The sequence below is a fragment of the Acomys minous genome, assembly GCF_964271855.1.
Source record: "Acomys minous genome assembly, chromosome: 11".
Taxonomy (NCBI): domain Eukaryota; kingdom Metazoa; phylum Chordata; class Mammalia; order Rodentia; family Muridae; genus Acomys; species Acomys minous.
In genome coordinates, this window is record NC_140492.1 from 85,375,301 (window position 1) to 85,400,198 (window position 24,898).

A 24,898-nucleotide genomic window follows, 5' to 3' on the forward strand; every position below is an offset into this window, starting at 1 on the left:
GTTTCTGAGGATGGTTTCTAGGCTTCTGGCTTAGAGAGCTAAGTGTAACATTTTCTGAGAGGGCACCTGGAATAAAGTGTGAGATGGAATCAAGGTGCAAAATGGGGGAAGAGAAACAAACAGAGATCTTCCTAAGGCCTGTAGAAACTGGGACACCAAGTGACTGACGATAGAGCTGCACTGTCAGTAAAGTGAGTGTAGGATACAGGCCACTCTTGTTTCAAATGAAGTCATGCAGTGACCCTATTCATGAATGAAAGAATCACAACGAGAGACTACAGGGAAACAGGAGTAGCAGTAGCCTTAGTAACCTTAAAGTTCCTGAGAGTAGCCTTAGTGAAGCTACAGAGGATAGCATAGTCACCGACACTGTTAATATCTAATGTGAATGGTTTTTAAGAGAAGATTCCCTGAAGAATTATTTTTAAAGCTTCGGTGCCTTTGGATTCAGCCTTTCCCCTATAACAGATTTGCAGCGGAAGTGCCACAGTCTAAAAAGATTCATACGTGGAGTTACATTCACGTTTCATATTCTCACTAAACCTGCTTCCTGATCCTTGTTAATTTATTCCTTTCCTCACTTTCTTGATCGTTGACTTCATTCTGGCTTGCTTCCTCTTCTTCTTCTTCTTCTTCTTCTTCTTCTTCTTCTTCTTCTTCTTCTTCCTTCTTCTTCTCCTCCTCCTCTTCCTCTTCCTCCTCCTTCTCTTCTTCAATATCATCAAAATAAGATATTCTTCAGATCCATCCTATTTTGGCTTACTTTATGCACTTTGTAGGCACATAGCATGTTTCCTGTTTGATATTTAGCTTCAGATGGATGCTGGCTTCCGGGTGTCCTTAGTGAGTGCTTCGTGGCTGTAGTGTGTCAGGCGTCCCTACTCAGTGCTGTTCTATAGCTGCCACATGGTGTTTGGGTTCCAGAAGAGTTGTGTTAGAAGGACCCTTGAGGGCTCTAAGTCACTGCCCAGTCCTAAAGAAGTCTGGACCATCTGCTTGGGTCTGTAATCACTCCCCCAGATTAAGGTGCTTCCAAAATAAGGCTAACCTCAGAGCTACAGAGCTACAGAGCAGCTTACAACACATCTGCAGAAATGCAGATGAGCTGTGCCCAAGAGTGAGGCACCATGGCTAATGAGCACATGTACCTTCATATATCCACAAACCTTTCCACTTGCTCTTCCCTACAGTTCTGCTTCACTTTTTCTATAACTTACATTTGGCTTAAAACACCTCCGCCTTTCCTCCTCTCCTACGATGATTTCATTCTCTTTCCTCTGCCTTCGCTAACCATTTGTGGCATGGTCACCTATCCTGGGGTTTAAATTGAAATCAATCCACTAATTCTTCAGCAATGAGGTAAAACTCCTGAATTATAAGGAACTTCAAATTGTAAATTATAAGCAGACCCCACGTTGTTTTCTGATTTGAAACCTATGCACTTCGAAATTTGTAACAGTTACCTAAAAATGCTAAGATGCTGAGTTTTAAAAATAATATGAAGTAGCAAATAAAATAGTAAGAAGAGAGAATTTCTTATAACGAAACCACTGCACTGAGGCTGCCCTTCCTCCGCCTGACACTTGGATGATCTTTTCTACTCTGCTTACATATCCATTTCAGTCTGTCATTTATGCTCCAAACATTTATTAAGTTCTTGCCATGTCTCAGGTCCCATGCTATGCCCTGGCAATACTGGATGACAAGTAAACAGCCCTGTGCTGTAAGAAGCCCTCGAGAGTAACAAGAAAGCATGCAACACTTTGGACATTGTAATCAGAAAGAGTAAAAAAAAAAACCTTAGGTCTGGAGGAGCAGAGGCAACATCCAAGACAGAGTAACAGTTAGCAAGTGTACATTAAGTGGTCTGGATCCCACTGTTGTCTCCACCTCACAGCCTCACAGCTTCGGTTCAGTTGGGAGACATCAGTAAATGTTAACACTGAAGAGGAGATGTGTCTTCTTTAATCTCTGTAGGATTTTTTAGTTCATCACTAAAGTATATCAGACTGTTGTGTGCTGAATTTATACATGTGTGTGTGTGTGTGTGTGTGTGTGTGTGTGTGTGTAAAAAACTTTTGTTAATGCACCCAAGGAGGCAAACCCATAAATGATGAATAATGAGAGATTAAGACTGCAACAGTAAATGTGTATAATAATGCCTGTGCAAGGATGGTAAAAAAAAAAATTACTTTGGCTGAGTGATGGGGGAAGTTCAAAGCAAGGACATGATGCATTCAGCTGCACTTTAGAGGAAGAATAGAGACTGCAGGACTTACTCCTAGAGCCGAGCTGGAGGAAGAGCTCTGTTGCTTCTTATGCACCATGGTTCCCCACCTTCTGGGACAACCAAAGATGACACCGATAGTCCATAATGGACACCCCTGCCCAACCATATGAAGTGAAGTTTCTCACACCTGGTTCTGGGGTTTTTGTTAGTCTATGGTTCTTATAAAGAGCATTGTCAGCCTGAAGGGCATAACTTTTGTGTGTGTGTGTGTGTGTGTGTGTGAGAGAGAGAGAGAGAGAGAGAGAGAGAGAGAGAGAGAGAGAGAGAGAGAGAGCGCGCACAACACACGTATGATTTTATACTGTCAATAATTTGTGGTAAATATAAAATAATATGATGTCTTGAGATACTAGCAAACAGCCTCAGTGTTATTTGTCCCTCCACTACTGAGCAGAATGCAGAGATCAAGAGCTAGGAGATAGCCTAGCCCCAATGGACACATGTACATCACAACTCCTGGATGTACGGTGCAGGGAACATCTTACAAGAGAGGGCTGAAAAAATTGTAAAAGCAAGAATACGAGGAAGTCTACTGCGAAACAGTCTCTCCTAGAAGTGACTGTATAAACAAAGCAGAATGATGGATGGCAATAGCAACAACATGCAAATGTGGAAGAGAAAATGTCATGGGGTCCCGCCCCTGGACAAAGAACCATAAGCAACTCATGACTGCTGGGAGTGGGGAGAATTAGCCTCTTCTTTAGTGAACTGCCCTTATTGGTTATTCAATAAAGATTAGTCAGCCTAGAAGCCAATACAGACCCAAACAACAAATACAGATGCAGCAAGTTGTATTCACATTTCTATATAGTCACACACACACAGACACACACACACATACACACACACATATACACACACATACACATACACACACACATATACACACACATACACACACACATACACACACGCATATACACACACATACACACACATACACACACATACACACACACACACACACACACACGTCCTTCACCAGTAGAAGGAAAGACACCCTCAGAATGAATATTAATCTAGACGTAAACAATGTAATAGTTTTATATTTCCAGCTTTTTCAAATTTTCACCACAAATGGATAATCTGTTGCAAGCTAATTTTTTTTCCATATATATGATCCCCTTGTCTAATTAAGACAAAAGTGCTGATTTACTGAAGTCACAGCATGTTAATGTGTCTCTTTTTTTTTCTGGAAGAAGAACAAAAGAGAATTGTGGCATACACAAAGGTGGTACAGACAATGCTTACAGCTTTGGTTATTAAAACCTGTAGAGCAATGCCTTGGCTCTTAGTCTTCTCCTGTCCGAGAGCTCTTTTAGAAATTAGAAAATGAAATACACAGTATACCTCTGTTCAAAATTTATATACATACTTCTGGATTTACAGGAGCATCTTAGGGTGGCCAGTGTCAGGAGGTAAAGTGTCCTGAGCTGCTGTGTCCCTGCACGTAGCTTTCATTTCATTTGCACTGCTACGTCGGCACGGATTCCTATGCCAAAGGCCACTCTCTGAGCTTGTCCCACACATGCTGCTTCTCATCAGCTGCTACAGGCAAGCGCAGAAGATTCTAGAAAGCTGCCTTTCCTACGTGGATGAATTTTCTTCCTTGGCTTTTGTGCGAACGCAATCTTCATGCAACTAACAGTAACAATTCCTGCATGCGTTCTTGACACATGAACCCTCCAAGGTCGGGGAGCCCCCCCCCCGTTATGCAAGAAAGTGTGATTATTTGGATTTAACAAAGGTTAATGAGAGTAATTGGGGGTTTTCACAAAAGAGTTTTAAATTTCAGCTGCGTAGTTACATGAAGATAAAGGTAAGAAGACAATGAAAACATACGTTATTCAGGACTGAAGCTACAGACAGAGAGAAATTGGCTGGGTTGACTAATATGAGATAGTAGCTCTTTGGGAAAAATGTTGAATTTTACTTAATAACCATAACATGAGAAATACACTTTTACAGAACTGAAAGGGGACAACAGTTTAGTTGCTCTTTTGCACTAAGAAGAGATTTAAAGGAAAAAAAACTAAGAGTTGAAAAAATGCATAGCTACAAGGAAAAATACGTTGAAATCATTGCAGAGGGAAGTGATCGTCTAGTTGACAACATGATGCATAAGGCAAGAAATGAGGCTCCAGGTGGCATTCTCTGTCGTTTATATTCCTTTTGGTAGCGAAATAGAGTCTGTTACCTTACGTCTATTTCATTAGAATGTTTAAAGCACCTGTCAGCTACCGTCATCAGTTTTATGCATATATCAGGGCTTCCCGGTGAACAAATGCAATATTGCAGGTCCATATGTCCACGTGTCTGGGAGCTACCTGCCTGGACTTCTCCCATCTATTGTTTGGAGTCTGTCACCCTCTGCCAATCTAATTCCTTCTGTAAGAGCGGCTGCTCTCTGCTCACGGAGTGACAGTCACTACTTTGTGAATATACCCTAGAAGCCTCAATTGATCTAGCCCAAAAGTGTCACTCTTCTGTGGCAAGCTGGCTTCAGTTTACTGACTCGCTGAAGATTTGCAGAGTTCTTTGGTGTGTGTGTGGGGGGGGGTAGAGTCTCTTTTGATATGTGGTGAGAAATGTTGGTGGTTTCTGTAGCTTACCTTCTCCTGGCACACAGGAAAAGATTGCTTTTAAATAGCCTCATCTGAGGGACACCATGCATAGACCCTATACACCCCACTGCTGTTTTTATTAAGGAATCTCTGATACATTACCTGACCAGAGATACTTATAAAAAAAAAAAGATCAGAGATGCTTTCAAGGCCCACAGCAGAGAGTTTGATTTTGCTAGAAAAGTCCTAAAGGAATATGCTTCGAATCCATTTAGTAAGCCGTTTAGTTCATATTGACTATTCATTACTGTGAATAGACAGACTTGGCTGGAGCTAACAGTAGTTCCTTTGTCATCATTAAACAGCTGTAGATTTTAATATAATAAAGATAAAACTGTTCCTCTAGTTCTGCATTCACACTATGGTATCCAAGTTTGTGCCACCACTTGCATTTTCCAAGCTTTATAATTCCACCGTAATCATTTGTTCTTGGCAGAAATATGTTATGGAAGCACTCAGCTGAGGATAATATTTTTGAACAATTTTTCCGGTGTTCTGGTTATGTGATTATGGGAATTTAGAACTCGGTATTAATTTACTTTCAGATCTTATGTTTCTGGGTCTCCAAAAGCTCTTTCTTTTAAATAACACAATTTAGCTTAAGTCGTTACTTCCGTAGCAGTCATATTTATTAGTGGATAATGTCTTCCAGCAGAGGGAGGATTTGTTAGGGGAAGATCAGCTGCCAGTTTGCTCCTGCTCGTTACGTTTCCACCTCACCTGAGCTTTGTTTGCGTTCAATGATTCACATCATGCCTCAGGTACAAAGTGCCTAGTGATTTTTGTTGGTTTCTTTACCTATGATGTAAGTGTTTTGTTGACCAGCAGACCCTTCCAGTCTTGACTCAAATATGATGTCAAAGACTAGAGCGTAGCTTTGTCGGTAGAGGGTTTGCCTCCCAAGGACAGAGCCGTAGGTTTGACCCACAGCACAGTACACACCAAAAGTAATAATGCCTGGGAGGTGGAGGCAGAAGAATCAGAAGTTCAAGGTCATTTCAACTGCATACCAAGTGTGGTGTCAACCTGGACCACACGAATCCCTGTCTCAAAAGGAATTGATGTCTGCGATGTATCGATATGTGTTCGTATTTTCATCTTTAACTTATGCCCCAAACTTAACTCCTTAAAATTTCAACTTGATTCATACTAGTGTTGAGTGGACTGCTGCAGTTGAGCTTTAGTGCAAGAGGGAAAGTCTGTGTTTCTTGTTTCTTAAAATCAAATGACTTCGCTGGGGAGATGTCAGCTACTCCTCCTTGAGGCCAGGCAGTGGCCAAAGCTCAGCTACCATGCTTGGAAGTTCTGGTTTGAGAGCTGTCATAAGGTTTCTTAAACTCTTCTTCAAAGGCTCCTGAGAGGGAATGAGTTAACACTTGTAGAGGTATTTCTATGAAATACAAGCCGTGTTTGAATTTTACAAGCTACAGCATCTACCCACCCAGAAACTCTGTGAGAATACTTACCACACATGTATGCGCCAGATGGATTGTAATGACAGTTGATAGGCCTCTCCTAACCCTTACGTTCTGTTGTCAGAAATCTGCATATCAAAACAACGATACTTTTTAACCATAAGATTTGTTGGGCATAACACACATTGAAAAAAAAATCTACTGTCTATTAAGACTCTAAATTAGCATCATATGAGGTTTTTAAGTTAAAGGTTTTCGTAAGAATATCTCAACGTGCCTTATGAAAATATAAATAAGTTACTTTTGAAAACTACTAAATATTTCCTTGATCTTACCTACTTTCCTCTTGTAAGCAAATTCTTTTTTTTTTTTTAAGAGTTATTTATGTTTCGTGTTTTGTCTTCATGTACACCTGCATGTCAGAAGAGGGCACCAGATCTCACTATGGATGGCTGTGAGTTACAATGTAGTTGCTGGGAATTGAACTCAGGACCTTTGGAAAAGCAGCCAACGCTCTTAACCTCTGAGTCATACCTCCAGCGCCCATGAATTCTTTTTTTTTCAAATCGTGTATGTGAGGTGTTCTGTGTGTTCTATATGTGGTGTGTGTGTGTGTGTGTGTGTGTGTGTGTGTGAGAGAGAGAGAGAGAGAGAGAGAGAGAGAGAGAGAGAGAGAGAGAGAGAGAATGTAGAGTCCACAGGAGGATGTCAGACATCCTTTCTAGTTTGCTCCCCACCTTTAATTTCTGAGGCATTGAAGCTGAAGCCAACTTGTGCAGACAGACTACCTAGCCAATTAACCCCAGGGATCCACCTTTCTCCACCCTCTGCCCCAGGGCTAAGCATTGCAGGCACTCACTCAAGCCCAACTTTTTATGTTTTCCTTAGATAGAAGAACTACATCTTCGTGCTTATGTGGCAGTGTGACATTTGTCCAGCCCTGTAAGTGAGATAGATAGATGATAGATAGATAGATAGATAGATAGATAGATAGATAGATAGATGTATATATCTGTATGTAAATATCTGTGAATGTATATATCTATAGGTATATATGTATACCTATCCATCTACATATACATATATGTGTACTATAATGCATATTACATTACATATAATAATCATACATAACAATGCATATTATATTATGTATAATACTTAAAAGTTCAATAATCTGTAGAGGTCAAAGCAAAAGCACATGCTAACACTCCAGATAGAAATCTTGTGTGGTTGAGATAATACTATCGAAAATTGTGACAATAAGAAGTTAGGATCATCACCCTAGAGTTTCGTGTTGTCCTTTCTAGAGTTATTGTGGGGAATCTCTATGACTACATGTTCTAGACCAAAATCCCTGGCTGTAGATCCATGAGAGGGGAGTCAGGTGGCCCTGCCAATTCGAAATTCCTCAAGATAACAAATGTATGTTTCATCATCTTATGTCAAAATATCCATTTTAATATTCAACCATCTTACCACATAATAAGCTGCAACCATATGTTTGTTATATTATACCACTATAGCATTAATAAATATTTACACAGCTGCACTATAATGCTAGATATATGAGAAATGATAGCACTCGGTTTGATTTTCAAGTACAAGCCTTCAGTGCCTCCGAAAGTAATGTTAAGTGACATTACATTTGTTGCACACTGATAAGAATCAACGGATTTGAATTTTTAAGCTGGACGCTTCCTTGGAAAATGACATCATTTTATTTTCCCCAAACGCGTGAATTAAGGATGGAGTGTTATCTCAGCTTTCAGACCCTTGGCTGCATATTTCAGCTTTTGCTTCATTTGTATATGAGTTTTCTATTTTACAGGGATCAGCTCTGCAGAACTTCCCAGTAGTGAAGAGACAGATAGCTGTGCATTTCTTTGTAACCAAAGCTGGTAGTACCAAGAAAAATAAGAACTAGTGTGTGAGCCTCTTAATTAGTAACATGTCAAATTGTAATATACATGAGCAGTTTTATGATCTCCAAAACCACAACATTATTTCTGTCCATTGGGTTCTATGCAGTTTAGTTGAAAACCAGGTGTTTTGTTTTGTTTTGTTTTGTTTTGTTTTAAGAATAAAATTCAGGACTCCTGACTCATACTTTTCCAAACTGTTACACTGTTTTATTAGTATTTATCCCTTGGTGACAGCTGAAACTGGAGCAGACCTACATCAGGAGACAGGAGGCTGGCGATAAGCCACTGACTTCACTTTCGTGTGTCAGAAGAGTCCCCGGGCTGATTCGTACTCTGCTGAAAGCAGGAGAAGTTTTTGCTGTTTGATAACTACTGACTTGGTTGCCTATATACAGTGCTGTCTTCCTTTCACAGCTCAGCATAATGAAGCCCTGAGCTGAGCCACCCAGAGTTGCTTCTAGCTCTTAGTTAGGAAGGTAATTTCTCAATAGTGAGAATTTCAATACATAGTCTCACATGTACACAAAACTCTAACAAGCAAAAATGATTCTTCCAAATGAGCTTCTTCCTCGTCAGTGCCTGGTGGTCAGCTGGCTTCTCTCTCTCTCTCTCTCTCTCTCTCTCTCTCTCTCTCTCTCTCTCTCTCTCTCTCTCTCTCTCTAAGGTTCGTTTATTTATTATGTATACAGTGCACATCAGATCACATTATAGATGGTTTTGAGCCACCACGTCATTGCTGGGAGTTGAACTCAGGACCTCTGGAAGAGCAGTCAGTGCTCTTAACCACTGAGCCATCTCTCCAACCCCAAGCTGGCTCCTCTTATGCCCTTTTGCTGTTGAGTTTCAGGGGTGGAACAGGACAATAGTGCCAACCGCTATGCTAAATTCGGAGATAACGTTTGCGACGTTTCTGCCTTTTTTTTTTTATCATAGATTCTGAAATCATTTTGCAACTTTCTGACTGCTTATATCTCTGTGGGAAAAGAGTATTGTATTTCGTCACACTTTGTCCCTGGCGTTGGGTTATCACTGCTCGTCGTTGCATATTTCTATCTGAGTTCCATATCAAGAGATTTCATCGTTTTTGTTCATTGACAGAATTCAGCTACAAACAAAATCGTCCCGTGTTTCTTTTTTTTTTTTTTTTCTTTTTTTTTTTTTTTAAGTAGTGATGAACACCGGACGAAACAGCTCAGTCTCTCCTCAGAATTGCTGTTCCCAAATGTAGCATACCATATATAAGAATCTGAAATGCTGGACAGTTTGACTATCTGTAACATCCCTAAATGTCTCTTACAGCCTCTGTCTAGGTTTGAACTTTCCACATTATGTATTTCAGACATTGAGAAAGAAGGGCCTTAATGGTTGTGACAGCCCAGATCCCGATGCGGACGATTCAGTAGGTCACAGCCCTGAGTCTGAGGACAAGTACAGGAAAATTAATGAAGATATTGATTTAATGATCAGCAGGCAAAGACTGTGTGTAAGTACCCGAGACACCCTTCATTGTTTTTACTCTTGATATTTCTCTGAACCTGGCAGGCACTGAACAAGAAAGAAAACAAAGGCTGTGAAAGCCCTGGTCCTGACTCCTCTTATGCACTCACCCCACGCACTGAAGAAAAATACAAAAAAATTAATGAAGAATTTGATAATATGATCAAGAGTCATAAAATTCCTGTAAGTACCAAAGGTAGATGGCTGGTCTGCTGATAACTGCTGCAGTAACATACCTTAACCCTCTCGGTGGTGGCTTGCTTTAAGAAGCATTGCAAAGTCAGACAGATAAAGAGGCCATCTCATCCCACGGGCAGTGCGTTTAGAAAGCAACCCCTTTGGGATACAGAAATTGCACAAACTCCAAGAGTTGCCATGGCGACGTTCATGCTGAGGTAGAAGAGTTCACAGGAGTAAGAGAAAGAACCATGTGACATGCCCTGAGTTTACACACTCTTTGCAAACATGAAGTTCTCACACAGATCACCATGGTACAGTAGGACGACACAGGAATTTCTTTCGACATGTGTGGAACTGTCTGTCGTTCCACCGTGCACACTGACAGGCATCACCTAAGTCAAGGCTGGTTTCTGAGTGACACTTTAGCCCCTCCCCAATACACATGAAATCCCACTACAGCACTGAAGGGCTAACGCTAACTCGCTGCGGGGGAACAGACTGCATGAAACCTAACGGTAAGACTTCAACGTTTGTGTGATTTTACGGCTCTTACCAGGATATTATCTGCTTCGCCTACACCAACATCTCCCACGCTTTAACATTGGCTAAATTTCGTCTTAACCAATTCAGAAGTTTTCTAACAACCAATCATATGCCTTGCCAGAGAGTTAAGAAAAATAACTGTGCATGTATTATTTTGTTTGTCCAGATGAATAGGGAAAAGATGCCCACCTTTTATTACATTTGGTCATCAAACAAGCAACTCTAGTCCTGTAGCATAAATGGATGGCACCCAAGGCTCACATGCTATGAATGATGTTAGGACCTGAATCCTAATGTGTACACTAGCTTCTCAGTACATAATTAATTTCCTTCCAGAAAATTCTAGTAAGTTAGCAAAACAGCCCAAAGCTGAGTACTAAAAGCACATCTGCAATGAAAATGAGCTTTGTTGGTTATGCATGTAGATGTTTGAGGCCAAAAGTTGTAAACCCTATCCCCACAGTCAACAAATGCATCGCCACAGTCAGCACACCTTCCACCTTTGCTGCTTCCAAGGAAGCCTTCAAAAATTACTTACAAAATATTGTGCGTTAAAGGCTCTGTCCTCAGCAATGCTCCTTATTTTCTTTTGCTAAATGAAACACTGTTGGCAGGACAACTGTTTTAGAAGTGCCATGCTTTAAATACCTCTTCAAGATTATGAAACAATTACATCATTTCTTCCTTCCCTTTCCTTCCACAAAACCCTTCCATACAACGCTCCCAGTCTTAAAGGTCCTTACCCTGCCGTACTCCACATGACATGTTTTGCCCATCAAAACACTCTGTATACACTTGCTAACTGTATGCAAAAATTCTTAAATGATGGCATTGCCACCAGAATTCATTTTACCCAGAGAAGAGTAATTAATTATTTCTTTGGGTCAACTTCTAGTTCTTATAGCCTGAGTCTCTTGCTATATAAAGATAAGACTGCTTAAAAGCTGTGTGAGCAGAGGGTTAAATGCAGGACTATAAGGCAATACCTTCAGTGCCAGGGATCAACAGAATCCTCTGCACAGATTGGGGAAAAATTTATATATATCTCCCATATTGCTGATAATTGTCAGTATAGGTGATCCTAAGTATGGAGAAAAATTGAACACCCAAAGTGCCAGAAGGTACTCATGGACCAGTTTCCCTACATTTTGAGGGGAAAGCTGTGAAGTTCACCTAGATTCCCTGACACATTTCTCCAAAAGTCCAAAATCAAGATACATCATTTGTTAAGAGGTACGAGGATGTGCGGCCGGAGGTGAACACCACGTGAGAAAACTGTGGGCAGAGCACTGAGGAGGGACCACATGGCCTAAAGCTGGACCACGGAGTCCTGGTGGCTTACTGAGTGCTTCAGTGTCCGTGGTGAAAAGCCCAGTTTCTGCACATCGCTCTCAGTTGCTGGAGGTTCGTTTTGTTGAACATTCCCACAGCTGCTAAAACATTTACAGCAAGGCAAGGACACTCTGCCCTTTGTGTGGAGAGAGTGTCTGCAGCTCTTTCAAAACATTACAGGGCTGTTTCCCTACTGCAAAGAACCAGTGTGACACATTTCCCTTTTAAAATAGAAATTTTAATACTGAAGTCACCTGTTAGAGTAATATAATTTATGCCCATATTCCTCAATTACATGAAATAATTCATGGGTGACTTGGAATCTTGTTGACCAGCATTTCCTCCTGCTGGGTTTGCTATGGTTCGTGCTGGGCATCATGGCCAGCCAAAATAACAGCCCCATTAGAGGAACCAGGCATTAACAAATGCATTGAATGGATGAAAGGTAGAAGCGAAAGTGCTTGAAGGGAAATGGAAAGAAATGTCCATCTTTTCTTCAGAATGACAGACTGTGCAGAGAAAAACATAATGTTGGACCTAGAATCAGAAGTGAAATTAATTTGAAAATCACTTGATTTATTATGCAAAGGAAGAATGGTTGAAAAAAATAATGGAAAAGATTGAACACAGAGGTCTGATGGGAACAAAAACGGTAAAGCTCACGAGAGAGAAGGTGGTTGGAAACTAAGAGAGGTGACGACACCCTAGCAGGGTGGAGGAGCATGCAGGCTGCTTAAGGAGTGATGTGAGTGTGGTGAAATTAGGTCGGGTGGCCACACAATCACCCGGACTTTCTAGTTAAGTTGGCAACTTACTACATGACTGGGCCTGCAAGCTGAGATTTCTTGGCTGGAAGGCTTATCTTGACGAGCTAAGATATCATTTCAATGTGGTCATTTGAAGGTTGCAATTTACTTTCAGGTGACTGTAGATAGTCCCAAATATGGCTGGCAATAGTGAAACAGAGAACAGAGTGCGGCAATGAGGTTGGTGTGTGGTGTGAGTTCAGAACTGTTTAGATGTGCCCTGATAGCAGCATATACCTCGGACTGCCATTTAGCTAATCACAAATGAGTGTCCTACCAAACCTGCTCAAGTTGTCATGGTCTAATACGGTAGAAACTCAATAGCTCCTCAGAAGGAAAGGGGACTCTGCTGACTTTCACTTTATTCTCTTCAGTATGAGGAGAGATTGGGCTCTCTAGCAAGTCTTAGGGACCTAGTGAGAGTGGAAAATTTATACATAGGAACCTGAGAACATATTATAAAACATTTATAATCAAAAGATAGTTTTAATGTATGGCCTTCTAAGTAAATATGGAAGAAGGGAATATTTGAAACTGACTTTTCCCCAAGGCCTCAGATGCAGCAGTTATCTGGTAGTCACATGGTCCACAGATGGGAGTACACCAATACGTGATGTGTGTAAATCATAAGATTTCTGATTACAATGATTTCATTTGCTCCAAAATGCTGATCTGTACTGTATAGTGAGCTAGGAGCAAAACCAGATTTAGTCACTAATTCAATCTTACTATTTTGAAAAAAGCAAAATTAGCACAATGAAAGAATACAGAGTCGTTACGTTGAGTATGTAAATTACACACCCTAGTGCCTGTTCAACAGAAAATGAGTAGGGTATGGTCATCTTATACCATTATATTAATGCAGTGTATTAAAAAAATATCTTTAAGGAAAACAAATACTATAGTAAGAAGAAGACATTTGTGAATTGCTTATAGCGACAGACCCTGAGTACTCTGAAGAACTGGACCATTTTTGTTTGTTTGTTTTGGTTTTTTGAGACAGGGTTTCTCTGTGTAACCTTGACTATCCTGGTCTTGCTTTGTAGACCAGGCTAGCCTCAAATTCACGGTGATCTGCCTGCCTCTGCCACACCAAGTGCTAGGTTTATAGGGACCTGGACCATTTCTAACCAACATCAAAATTATTTTCTTTTTTTAAGAGAAGAGAAGGAGCTCTAAAGATGGATGTAAGGAGCAAGCAAGATGTCAGATGAGATAGAACAGTCAAGGTGGACGTCCTCCTGAAAGCCAGGGTTTGAGCAGAGATTTGGGTGTGGTACTGGCTTTAATCATAGTATTTTTGTCAGGAATTAGTAAAGTGGGCAAGAGTGGGCTGACAGGCTAAGATAATGGAGGTTAATAAAGGCCAAAACTGGAGGATCTCTAAGCCATTGGAGGAAGTAGGACTCTTACCTTAAGTACAATGGGTACCCACTGTGGAGGCCTGACAGAGGAGTGCTATTGTCTAGTGTATGACTGAGAAGATCAACATCCTGAGTCTTGTGTATTAAAAGTAGAAAGCAGGAAGTCAAGGCTGAGGGTGGGCTGCCCTGTCAGGAAGCAACTGCTGGAATCTCCATGACGCTGCTGCGAGTGACGGTGTCCACGCACCCATCCAGAATTTCTAAATGTCCCCACTCAAAATCTGCAGAGCTCATGTTGTGGTCTGAGGCCCTAGACAGAAACAGGTGCCAAACTCAAAAGCATAGCTGAAGAGACACCACGCAGATAGATGGAGCTAAAGGGAATTCTCAAGGGAGTAGTAAGGCATGTGAGTTCTTGGAGCCAAGAAGTCACTGTTACCTGCCGGCCTCATGACGCAGGGGGAGAGTGAAATCACCAGAGCAAGGAAAGGTCTGTTTCAGAGAAACACAGCCACTCAAAGCTGTGTCATTCTGTGGAGGACAGCTGTGGTCCAGCAAGAAGGATGCTGCTGCAAAACAGGCCCTTAGCCTCTCTGATCCATTCTTGCAGAGGCCTGGTTGAGATACCTAGAGCCAAGGGCAGAGAGGAAGAGATTTGATGGTCTGGGTTTCTTAGCATTATCACTGTACTGTTGTCAGAGGTGACTTCTCTTCTCATGTGGCATGTTAGCGAAGGGATATATTTATCCTATATATATATATATATCCCTACAGACATTACAGCATATGTTAATTTTTTCTTGTTTAATAGAGCTTTGGATATTTGGGCATACATCCATGGCTTGATGTATCACCATGCATTTATATTACAGTGTAATAGAGTTTGTCCAAAAGTCATTTTGTTAGCTTGTGTACAACCCATAAATGACATAAAAGACAGACTTATCGCCGTGTCACTTGAGCATTTTTATTTCCCGTAAGAACAGTGAAAAGTCAAAGTCATTTGAACAAAAGTTGTAGAGCTTTGCTCATACCAATATTTGTATTTCCATAACATGGAAACCGAAAAACCGGAAATGAAGACTATAAGAGCACAAACATAAACAGAGGACAGACACACTATGGTTATCAACAACATAAACACACAGTTGCTACAGACACAGGTATGATACTGGCCAGCCAACCAATTGGGCACAGATAGCTGCTGTTAACTCTAAAAAAAAAAAAAAACAACTGGTAATAACAAAAAGCAATGCCAGCAGCAATGCCAGAGCCAAAAGTAATCATGCATTTAAACGTGGGCAACTTCTCACTGAAGTCATCAGAGGGCTAATGTGAAGCTTTCGTGTGCATACATACACACAAGCACGCACAATTTTTTTTTTTTTTTTTTTTTTTTTTGCTGGAAATGCTGTGGGCCCTGACACCCTTGTGTTCTCTGGCTTGTATCTGAGCAGTATTTTCACATGAGATGCTGACAAAAGGAGAGAGAGCTGAGTGTTTCCAACTCTGAGGAGCTACTGAAGACAGAAGCAGAAACATAATTCTGATTCAATTGCCAACATTAATAGCAAAAAATCAATAGTTGGAACCGGGATCACTCTAATTAGACATCTGCACGGTTTTGCTTAGCAAATATTTGCCGAGCCTCTCGTCTGAGATACAGATCTTGCCGTGAAACAGCGGTAGGACCAATACACGTGTGCAGTGCTGCACATCTTCTGAGCTATTCCTTTAAAGTGTGAGCTGGTGAATGATGCATCGTCTGCTGAAACCGGTGCCTTAAAAACGCCTATTATCTTCTGAGTTGCTTTGAAGAGACAGACTTTAAAAAAAAAAAAATAATTAAGCTATATGTGCTATTCACAGGCCTGAAGATGATTTTTATATCATTAAACTTCTGCATAAATATGCTTCAATAAGCAATTAAACCGAAGGATCTGGTTTTTGCATTTTAATCCCCCTTTTTCTCTGTGAAGTCATCATAGTCACACACCTTTGATCTTCCAGTCACTTCTGGCACCTGATTCAGCTATCACAAATGAGTAATTATTACTTCTTAGAATGGAATTCAAAGACAATGGAGTCTAATGAACCAGGGCTTTGTCTTGCACAAAAGTGAAGCCTTTTCTAATGGTTGCAAAGAAAGTTCTAAGCACAGGGAAGAAAACAACTTATGGTGGCACGTCTTCAGACCCTTTCCTGGTGGTCCTCTATACAGCGCATGGTTTGCCATTTGGAATTTTCCTTGGAGAAGCTAATGCTGTCCGTGCTTGAATGCCCTGCTCGCATCCTCCGTCTTCCTTACGTGGTTTTTCCTTTGTTTCTGCTCCGCAGGCCGTTCCACCACCCAACTTTGAGATGCCAGTTTCTATCCCAGTGTCCAGCCATAACAGTTTGGTATACAGCAACCCTGTCAGCTCACTTGGAAACCCTAACCTTCTGCCACTGGCCCACCCTTCTCTGCAGAGGAACAGTATGTCTCCTGGTGTGACACATCGACCTCCAAGTGCAGGCAACACGGGTAGGTCCTTAAGAGTGCATCGTGTTCACCAGCTGTTTGAAAGGAACCTCTTTTAGCAAAGCGTTCTTACTTAGGAGGTGCACTTTGTTCCCTTTCATGCTCTTTTATTATTTAACGTCCACCCTTTGCTACATATTCTCGGAGACACAGCCTAAAGTTCTCCAGATTAGCTTTCAATGTATTTCATAGCCCACGCTTTGTCTTCTCCAGATGTCAATTTTCTCCACCAGTGGCTATTGAGCCACACACTCTCTCAAACAGTGTGTCAGGTACCTAGTCTACACCCTTTTTTTTTGCTCGTCTCCCCTGCATAAAGAATCTTTTCTCTGTTCTTACTAAAAATGTCTCCTTTTACGTGAAACTGTCCCCTGTGTACTCTGGTAGCATTTGTCCCCTGTACAGAATGGTTTGGGTCAACTTTTGTTTACTTATTTATGTTGAGACAACTTTATCCCAGAATGAAAATAAGGTAGAAAATATGTATGTGGTGCACTAGCATGATTTATAAGGAGTATGAGATAAAAAAAAAAAAATAGCTGAGTCGGAAACGCAGTTAAGAGCATGTCGCATACTAAAGTACCCTCGCCACAGATTTGTCTCAACATTTTAAATGATCCTTACTGCTGTTCAATTCACAATGACCCGTAGACAGGAAATTTTTTCTAAAAAAAAAAAAACAAAAAACACTAGCCATTCTTAGGATATGAATCCAGCCAAATATGTTATGATGTAGTGCATTGAATGTGTGTCTTTTCTCCACTGGACTTGGAGAATCCTGAAAGGAAGAATGTCCATTTGATTTGGCAAACTCACAGTGGGAGCTAAGTCAGTGTGTACTGAATATAGCTAAGCCATCCCTTCATAGTTCCAGAAGCAGCATCAAAAATAATTGTTATTTCTAAATCTCATACAGCCGTCCATTGTGTATTTTCATTCTGGTTGTAAGAAAGTACTCCACAGGGTGCTTTCAATAGCTTAGGCACATTTAACTGTACTGAGAGCAGCTTATTTATGGAAGAACATTTTCCTCCAGAAGATTTTTATAAATCTTGAAACAGGGGAACGTATACAAAGGACTTTACTGTGCAATTCTCTCTTTCATAATATGATTGAAATTTTATATGAACTTTAATAGCCATAATAGATTCTTTTCAGTTCATACTTAGACTTTGGAATATCCTACTTGATAACTCGTGCTCACTTATTTTTATAAAATTTGATACTTCGTCTTCAAAACTGTATTTGCTGAGAAATAGCAAACATTTTCTTAAAATGTAATAAACATCTTTTCTGACTCCAAAACCAGGAACCAAGTAATAGCAATGAAGTAATACTTTAGAAGCATCTAGGAAATCATGATTAGGTGATGTTCTTACTATTTTTCCTAGGTCCTGTTCTTTAAAAAAAATTTAAATAATAATTATATTCAATCACATTGAAAGTTCACAACTCTTACCAAGTAACATAGTGATTACTGCCTTTATCGGTGTATGTGTTTGGGTTTTTTTTCCAATGGAGGCATGCAAGGGCCACAACCCATGAGTGGCAATCAGAGGACACAGCACGAATTAGTTCTCTTCCACCATGGATGGCACGCAGGCCGTCAAGCTTGGTGGTAACTGCCATCACCTGCTGAGCAATCTTGTCAGCCCACGTATTTGTGTTGTTTTTAAATTAGCAGTTAATTAGCATATTTTAAACCTGTGGCAATGAAAACTCGCTCATTGTGTCATTAAGTAAAACTCAATGAGAAATATTAGTCAGTTTATGAGAAAACAAATCTGTAGTCACTTAATATTCCACAAAATTAATGCTATAAAATATATTTAGGAACAAAACTAGACATCAGACGTGCATATCAAGGCTGCGAAGTATCTCCTTAGGAGAAAACAAGACTTGGAAATAATAAAAATGCAGAGACTACTCAAAGACTGTGTTTTCTAATGTAATTTTTCCTAGAAAAAAAAAAAAGAGAAAACTCTGCCAAATGTCAGTGAGCGGATGTATTTTTAACATTTGAGCACAGCATGACACAATAAAACAAATGTCAGGCCTGCGACGTAGGTAGAACTTTTTAAGTTTGCCTCTGAGAAGAGGAGAAGCACCGCGCTGCACGCTAAAGGCACTGTGCTCTGTTCACCTGGCCCTTAGCCTTTCTCCTCTTGATCTTCCTCTCTCCTCCATAGGTGGTCTGATGGGTGGAGACCTCACATCCGGTGCAGGCACCAGTGCAGGTAAGCACAAGTGTTCTTGTTCAGACTCTGCATCTGTGTGATTTCCAAGACACCCTAAAGCTCTCTCTGAAGCGGAAATGGTTAAGTTGTAGCTTTCAGAAAGAACTATTTATTATCTAGAATCTTCCTTAATAAAACTGCAACCGAGGCAAAGCTGGCACCAACCCAAACAGTTATATGCAATTTGTCATTGAAGAGAATGACCTTGTGTTACTTCTGCAGTAAAAAGAGTACTTTAAAGAAGTCTAAAAATAAAATAACTAACTTCAATTGATCCTGAGGGGAGTGTAGACTCTGATCTGATCACCTCAATCCCTGATGCCGCTCCTTACACAAGAGTACCCGAAGGAAGCCATAGGCCTCACACTCTCTCTTAATCAGTCCATAATTGAATCAATCACGTCCGCCTGAAGAACCGATATCCTGTACAATTCTAAAGAAGAGTACGTAAAGGAATGCCAGGAGAAAGGTGGCAGTCACTCAACAATGGTGGTAATAAAACCTTCTTTGGCATTAACACAAGGCCTCAGGCAACTATGCTGCCACAAAAACCTTTAAATATGTTTCAGCTCTTACGAATATCTTCAAAAGTGTTCCGTTGTCTCTTCGTCACATTTCTTCAGGTTCCCAGAGTAGTGTATGATACTGGAACTATTGATTTCCCTTTCGGTGCAAAAGCATAATCTAGCACAGTACTTCTCAGTGCCAACTCTGGTTCACCATTGAACATAAGAAGTAACCATGGTAATTCTACATCTGGAACATGCTATACATTTAAAATAGGTGGAGGCAGCCATGAATGACACAAGGTTATGTTTGAAATGTCAAAAAAATCGAGTTTATTGAAATATGCAAGGACAGCCTAATTAAAACATTTTGCTCGGGTCAAATATAATAGCCTGCTAATTATAAGAAGGAAGATAAGGAAAATTGGCATAAGAAAATGTTTTTATACATGCGTCTATTGGAGATAGTATCTCTTTGGCGATTGGTTTTTTTTTTTTAACTACATCAGTGAGTGATGCAGAAAAAGTGCCAGAATTGCACAGAGAGAAGATAGAAAGGCTGGATAGCAGTAGTTGCCTATTTTATATACTTTCCCAAAAATGAGGTACAGCCAAACTAGCAAATAGGTTCAGTAGCTTTCTTCAAGACAATGAATTGGTCATATTTAATTTTTTCTCTGCATAAAATACTTTGCAATTAAGAACCTCAAAATTCAAGAAGTAGAGCAAGTCCCCACCGGTGTTTCCTGGATTGAAGTCCCAAGCCCATGCTGGTTGGGATAAGTGGTGGAACTGGCTGGGTAGCCACAGGGACCAAGTCCCTAAGAAGAGTAGCCTCCATGTCTTTACTTTCTTTAGTGTTTCAGTAAGCCAGCTGGGCTACTATTAAAGGAACAGCCAGTGGAAGAGGTAAAGGTTAATAAAAAAAACCTTTTGGGTGTTTTTTTTTCTGCAAACATGGGGTGCGGGCGCGAAACCTGGGTTACTAAACTTGGATGCAAATGGTCTCTTCTTACTATTTACTGGAAACAATGCTTTAGAATCCGATGTTGAAAATAAGAAGCGTTTTTTTCAATTCTACTGTCATTGTTAATTGCCCGACAGCTTGCTAGATTTAATCACTCTCCAAGAAGAAAGGAGTTATTCAGTCTTCTAAATATAAAAGTCTGCCATATACAGAGTGTAGGACCAGTAAGGAAGATCTCCAGAGTTAAGCAAATTCATTCTCCTACCTCAGGACCCATGCCATGGGCACAAGACTCCTGGTATTTAAAAATAGAATGACTCAAGCTGGGGATATGGCTCGGTGGGTAAAGTTCTTGCCAAGCTTGCCTGACAATCTGATCATCAAGGCGTCTGTAATTATACCGTGCTCCTGTGGAGAAATGGGAGGCAGACACGGGATGGGATTCAGGACCTCAGAGGTCAGCTAGTCTGACATACACAGCACAGAGCAACCGGAGAGATCCTGTTTCAAGCAACGTGGAAGGCAATGCTCGAGGTTGTTCCCCCCCCCCCCGACATTGATTGTGGCATGGATGCCGTGCTCAAGCCTACATAAAACATACATATGTACATACATTACATTACATTACATTACATACACAGAGAGATGGAATTAAAAGGAGTCAAGAGGAACAACAGTGGCTATACCCTATTTCTAAATACAACTTTTGGGTATGTCATATTCACACATGCATAATTTTCATAGTTTCTATACCATTATATAAAATGTACTTAACCAATTTTTTAGATAGAGCAAAGCAGCTTTTTCTGACCTTGGCTCCAAGGAACACCTGCCATGGATGCCATTTAGTCTTGAGCATAGCCATGTCCCACTTGCTAAGTTCACTCATCTTCGCCTTCGTTTTCATGCCAGCCAGTATCATATGTCAAGGCTGAATATATCTGTGCTGATGTCAGAGAATCACATAGCACCAGGGGGAAGCAAGGCCAGCCAGAAAGTCTCTGCATTCGCAAGGAAGAAAACTAAGGCAAAAGTACCAAAAGATAGATTCCAATTTTTTTTTTTAATATGTCATTTAAACTGAGGTCTCAGATTTAGAAACTTAAAAGCCGAATGAGAAGAGTGTGCCCAAAGTATATATTTCTTACCCTTTGTGGTTTGTTTTTCAAAATTAGGTCATCTTAACTGATTGTGAAAAGGGGCGGTAGTTTCTCAAGGGGAGGCAGTGACATTTATTGTAGTGACTCTCCTACCTATTCCTTGAGCCATTATGCCATTATGCAGTGAGCCGCCTAGTCCCGACTCTATTTCTAAGGTCCTTTTTAGGTCTATCCCTCTCTCTCCATTCCCATCCCAGGGTCCTCTTTCAGACTCACAGCAGTGCCCACGGCCTGTTTCCAGAACTTTCTTACCCATCTTTCTACTCTGCATCACATTCCCTGCTAGTCTCCCTGTGTCCGACCAGTCTTCCCCAGAGCCTCACGCTGGTTACATGTCATCACTCGCATGCGTGAAACCCAGCAATGAGGCCGAAGCTGTGTCAGCATTAACCCTGAGCCTCTTGTCTCTGGCCCAGCCTACTTTCAGGGCTTGCATTCTTTTCTCTCACTGTCATAAAAAAAAAATCTTGTATTCCAACTTTACTGGTAACAAACATTTGCGCACTTTATAATATGTATTTTTTTTTTTTTTACAAAAAGAAAAGAGCAACTCAATTACATTCATAGCAATCTTTTAAAGTAGATGCTCCCATCGGGCCATCTCTACAGATGGGTGAGCCAAAGCGTTGGGGAACTAGCCAATGGTCTAAGGTAGAACCCAAGGCATCTGTCTCCAGAGACTGCTTCTAACTGCATCACTATGCTGTCACCTCCAGGCCAGTGTCACCCGCAGCGTGTGTACACACACACACACACCACACCACACACCACACCACACACCACACATACCTAACTCTTCTTTCTGTCCCCTGCTCTGGGTTCCTGAGCACAGTCACTCATCGCTCAGAATCCAGTTCACCATTCCGGGTCCTGCACCTACCCACCTCCCTTCCTCCTAGCGCAGCCTGCACTGACATTAAATGGCTCCCCTTAAAGGCACTGTGATTACAGTCTCTAGGCACATCTCTCCTGGACACTGCTGTCTGGGGTAGGCCAGTCAGTCTTAGCTTGTGTCTCTGGCTGAAAACAAAACAAAAAAAAAAAAGTTAGCACCCAGCACATGGTCGGTTAAGGCTTGTTCAGTGAATAAAACACCCATGGCTGAGCTGTAAAGCTTTAGTTGTGATACTACAAATGGGAGTATTTCAAAGAAACTGTAATTTTAGATTCAAAAACCCTTGAACTGTACTTTACAAAGATAACGTGTCCCTTTCATACTGCATAAAGTGGACGTCCAGTTGATAAAATGGCTAAGCACCGCTGGCTGATAAAGCAGATTTTTTACTACATTCTCTAAGACAGTTGTTTTTGGTGGGGGAGGGGATGAAATGGCTGATATATAACAGAGAGTGAAAATGTGGATCAGTATCTCCTACCATCTCGTCACTACTTAAAACAATAAACCCCTTGACTGACTTTCACAGGATTTCTGGTGCCCCATATTTGGCCATGTCCCTTTGTGGGGGAGGCCCAATGGCACTCGGAAGAAGGATAGAGGACTACCAAGAAAAGACTTGATACCCTAGCACCATATTCAGGGGGAGGAGGTCCCCCACAGACACAGTCATAGGGAAGGGGGATTGGGGTGAAAGTGGGAGGGAGGGAGGAATGGGAGGATGCATGGGATGGGATAGAAAATGAGATGTAATAGGAATTATTTTTAATTTTCAATTAAAAAAAAAAAGACAGGCACCACCACGGCAAACAAAAACAAAAACAAAAACAAAAACAAAAACAATAAACCCCTTATCATCAGGTACTGAAACAATTGGCAAGACAAGCTGTACTGAACAAGAAATGAACTGGGCCTGTACTCTTGATTTAAGGGATACACACACACACACACACACACACACACACACACACACACACACACACATATATATATATATATATATAATACATTAGTAACAGTGACACTTCTAGCTTTCCACAGCACATCCCCTTCCCCTCAACAACCAGAATGACAGGTCACTGCTTTTAAAATCACATTTTGTCATATCTCTCTGTACATTAAAGCTTTTAACATGTTAATCTAAGTGGCTATTGATGATCGTAAGATCAAGTTCAATCGAGTTTTGTTGTAATCATTACACTTAATGGAGATAACCGTTAGCACAGCCATGCCTTGTGCTGTGCGGTGGACCATGAACTGTCACTTGGTTTAGCTTTGTTCATACGCTTACCTTTTACAGAGCAGCAGGCACACATATTTACCAATTCACGGTTAAGATGTAATCGGGGTAAGAGGGGGGGGTTTAGAAATCATTTTGAAGAATTAAGAAAATATGACAATCCACATAGCTATTTGACAGTAAAACAAAGAAGATTTATGTATATTGGCTAATAATTTTAATTGGCACTCATTGTAAATTACATATCATTTTATATAAAAAGAAACTAACAGCTGTTTCTTTATTTTGATTGTCAATTGTTTACTATTTTATGCATTTGGTTGTCAAGCATTGCTGCTTCTGGAATGCTTAATTTACATCAGCTAAATAGGTGGAGATGTGTGAGTTGCAGTATACTACCATGGGTACCCACTAAGAGATAGATAACATGATCTGCTTTCCAGACTGTAGACAGGCCTAAGTAGACCTTCCTTTGTGACTCAGTACCTTTAAGCTGAGTACTCACAGAGACACTAAGACACAATATTATCATTGTAATTTTCAGGCAGTGTATGGTGATCACTTAATCACCATATTTTATGTTTTCTAAAATTCAGGTAGCAGAAAGGCAGGCGGATCTCCAAGTTTGAGGGCAGCATGGTCTACATAGAGTGAGTTTCTTGACAGCCAGGCCTGCACAGAGAAACCTTGTGTCAAAAAACAAACAAACAAACAAACAAACTAATTAATTCAGGTAACAATAAAAAGAAACATTTAATACAGTACAATATAGAACCAACTTGGAGGAGGCATAAACATGCAATGCTTAAAAAGTTCTGAGTTGATCTTTCATCCCCCAAAACACTTTTATACATTTCTTATTCAATGTTTTTTTAAAAACAATGAAGTTATTAAAATTCAACTTATAAAGATTAGTTAATAAGTTTTATTTTGCTTTAAAAAAAACCCACACAATTCAATTTACAGCATTCCAGAAAAGAAATGCACCAAATGGCCACAATAAGGAAGCTAATTTTAGTATGAGAATATATTTTAATATAAGAACAACATATCACTTTGCTTTGAGGATCTAGGTCGATGTTTTGCTTTTGCCGAGCAGATTTTTGTATCTCAAAAATATTACTAAGTAGCACGTGAGAAAAACTAAGCTGATTGTTGTGTTCTGCAATGAAAGTATTATTGTTAGCTTGTATTGTTCTGAAGAGGGAAAAAAAAAAAAAAACCTCTGGATTCATTTTCAGTTTTACCTTGAAAGTTCCCAAAACAGTTCCTACAGCCTTGCTTTGGTCTTATCTAAGAAACTAAATAACAATGATATTTTTAACCTACACCAAGGTTACCAAGATTTATTAAAAGGAGTTGTGGGGGGGGGGCAGTGTCACTTAGTCTTCTAATTGAA

At 40.5% G+C, this 24,898-nt stretch overlaps 1 protein-coding gene across 13 annotated transcripts in view; it reads left to right on the forward strand.

The window, feature by feature from the left end:
* The window catches only part of MEF2C (myocyte enhancer factor 2C), a 163,685-nt gene that overhangs the window by 111,361 nt on the left and 27,426 nt on the right, over window positions 1-24,898 (forward strand). For 7 of the 13 annotated variants that reach the window (XM_084802662.1, XM_084802663.1, XM_084802664.1 and 4 more), the window contains 3 exons: window positions 9,591-9,734; window positions 16,311-16,497; window positions 18,684-18,731. In XM_084802662.1, coding sequence (XP_084658788.1) covers window positions 9,591-9,734; window positions 16,311-16,497; window positions 18,684-18,731 — 379 coding nt within the window. Of the gene's footprint in view, window positions 1-9,590; window positions 9,735-9,793; window positions 9,932-16,310; window positions 16,498-18,683; window positions 18,732-24,898 lie in introns of all 13 variants that reach the window. The other 6 variants (XM_084802665.1, XM_084802667.1, XM_084802658.1 and 3 more) reach the window with 2 other exon arrangements.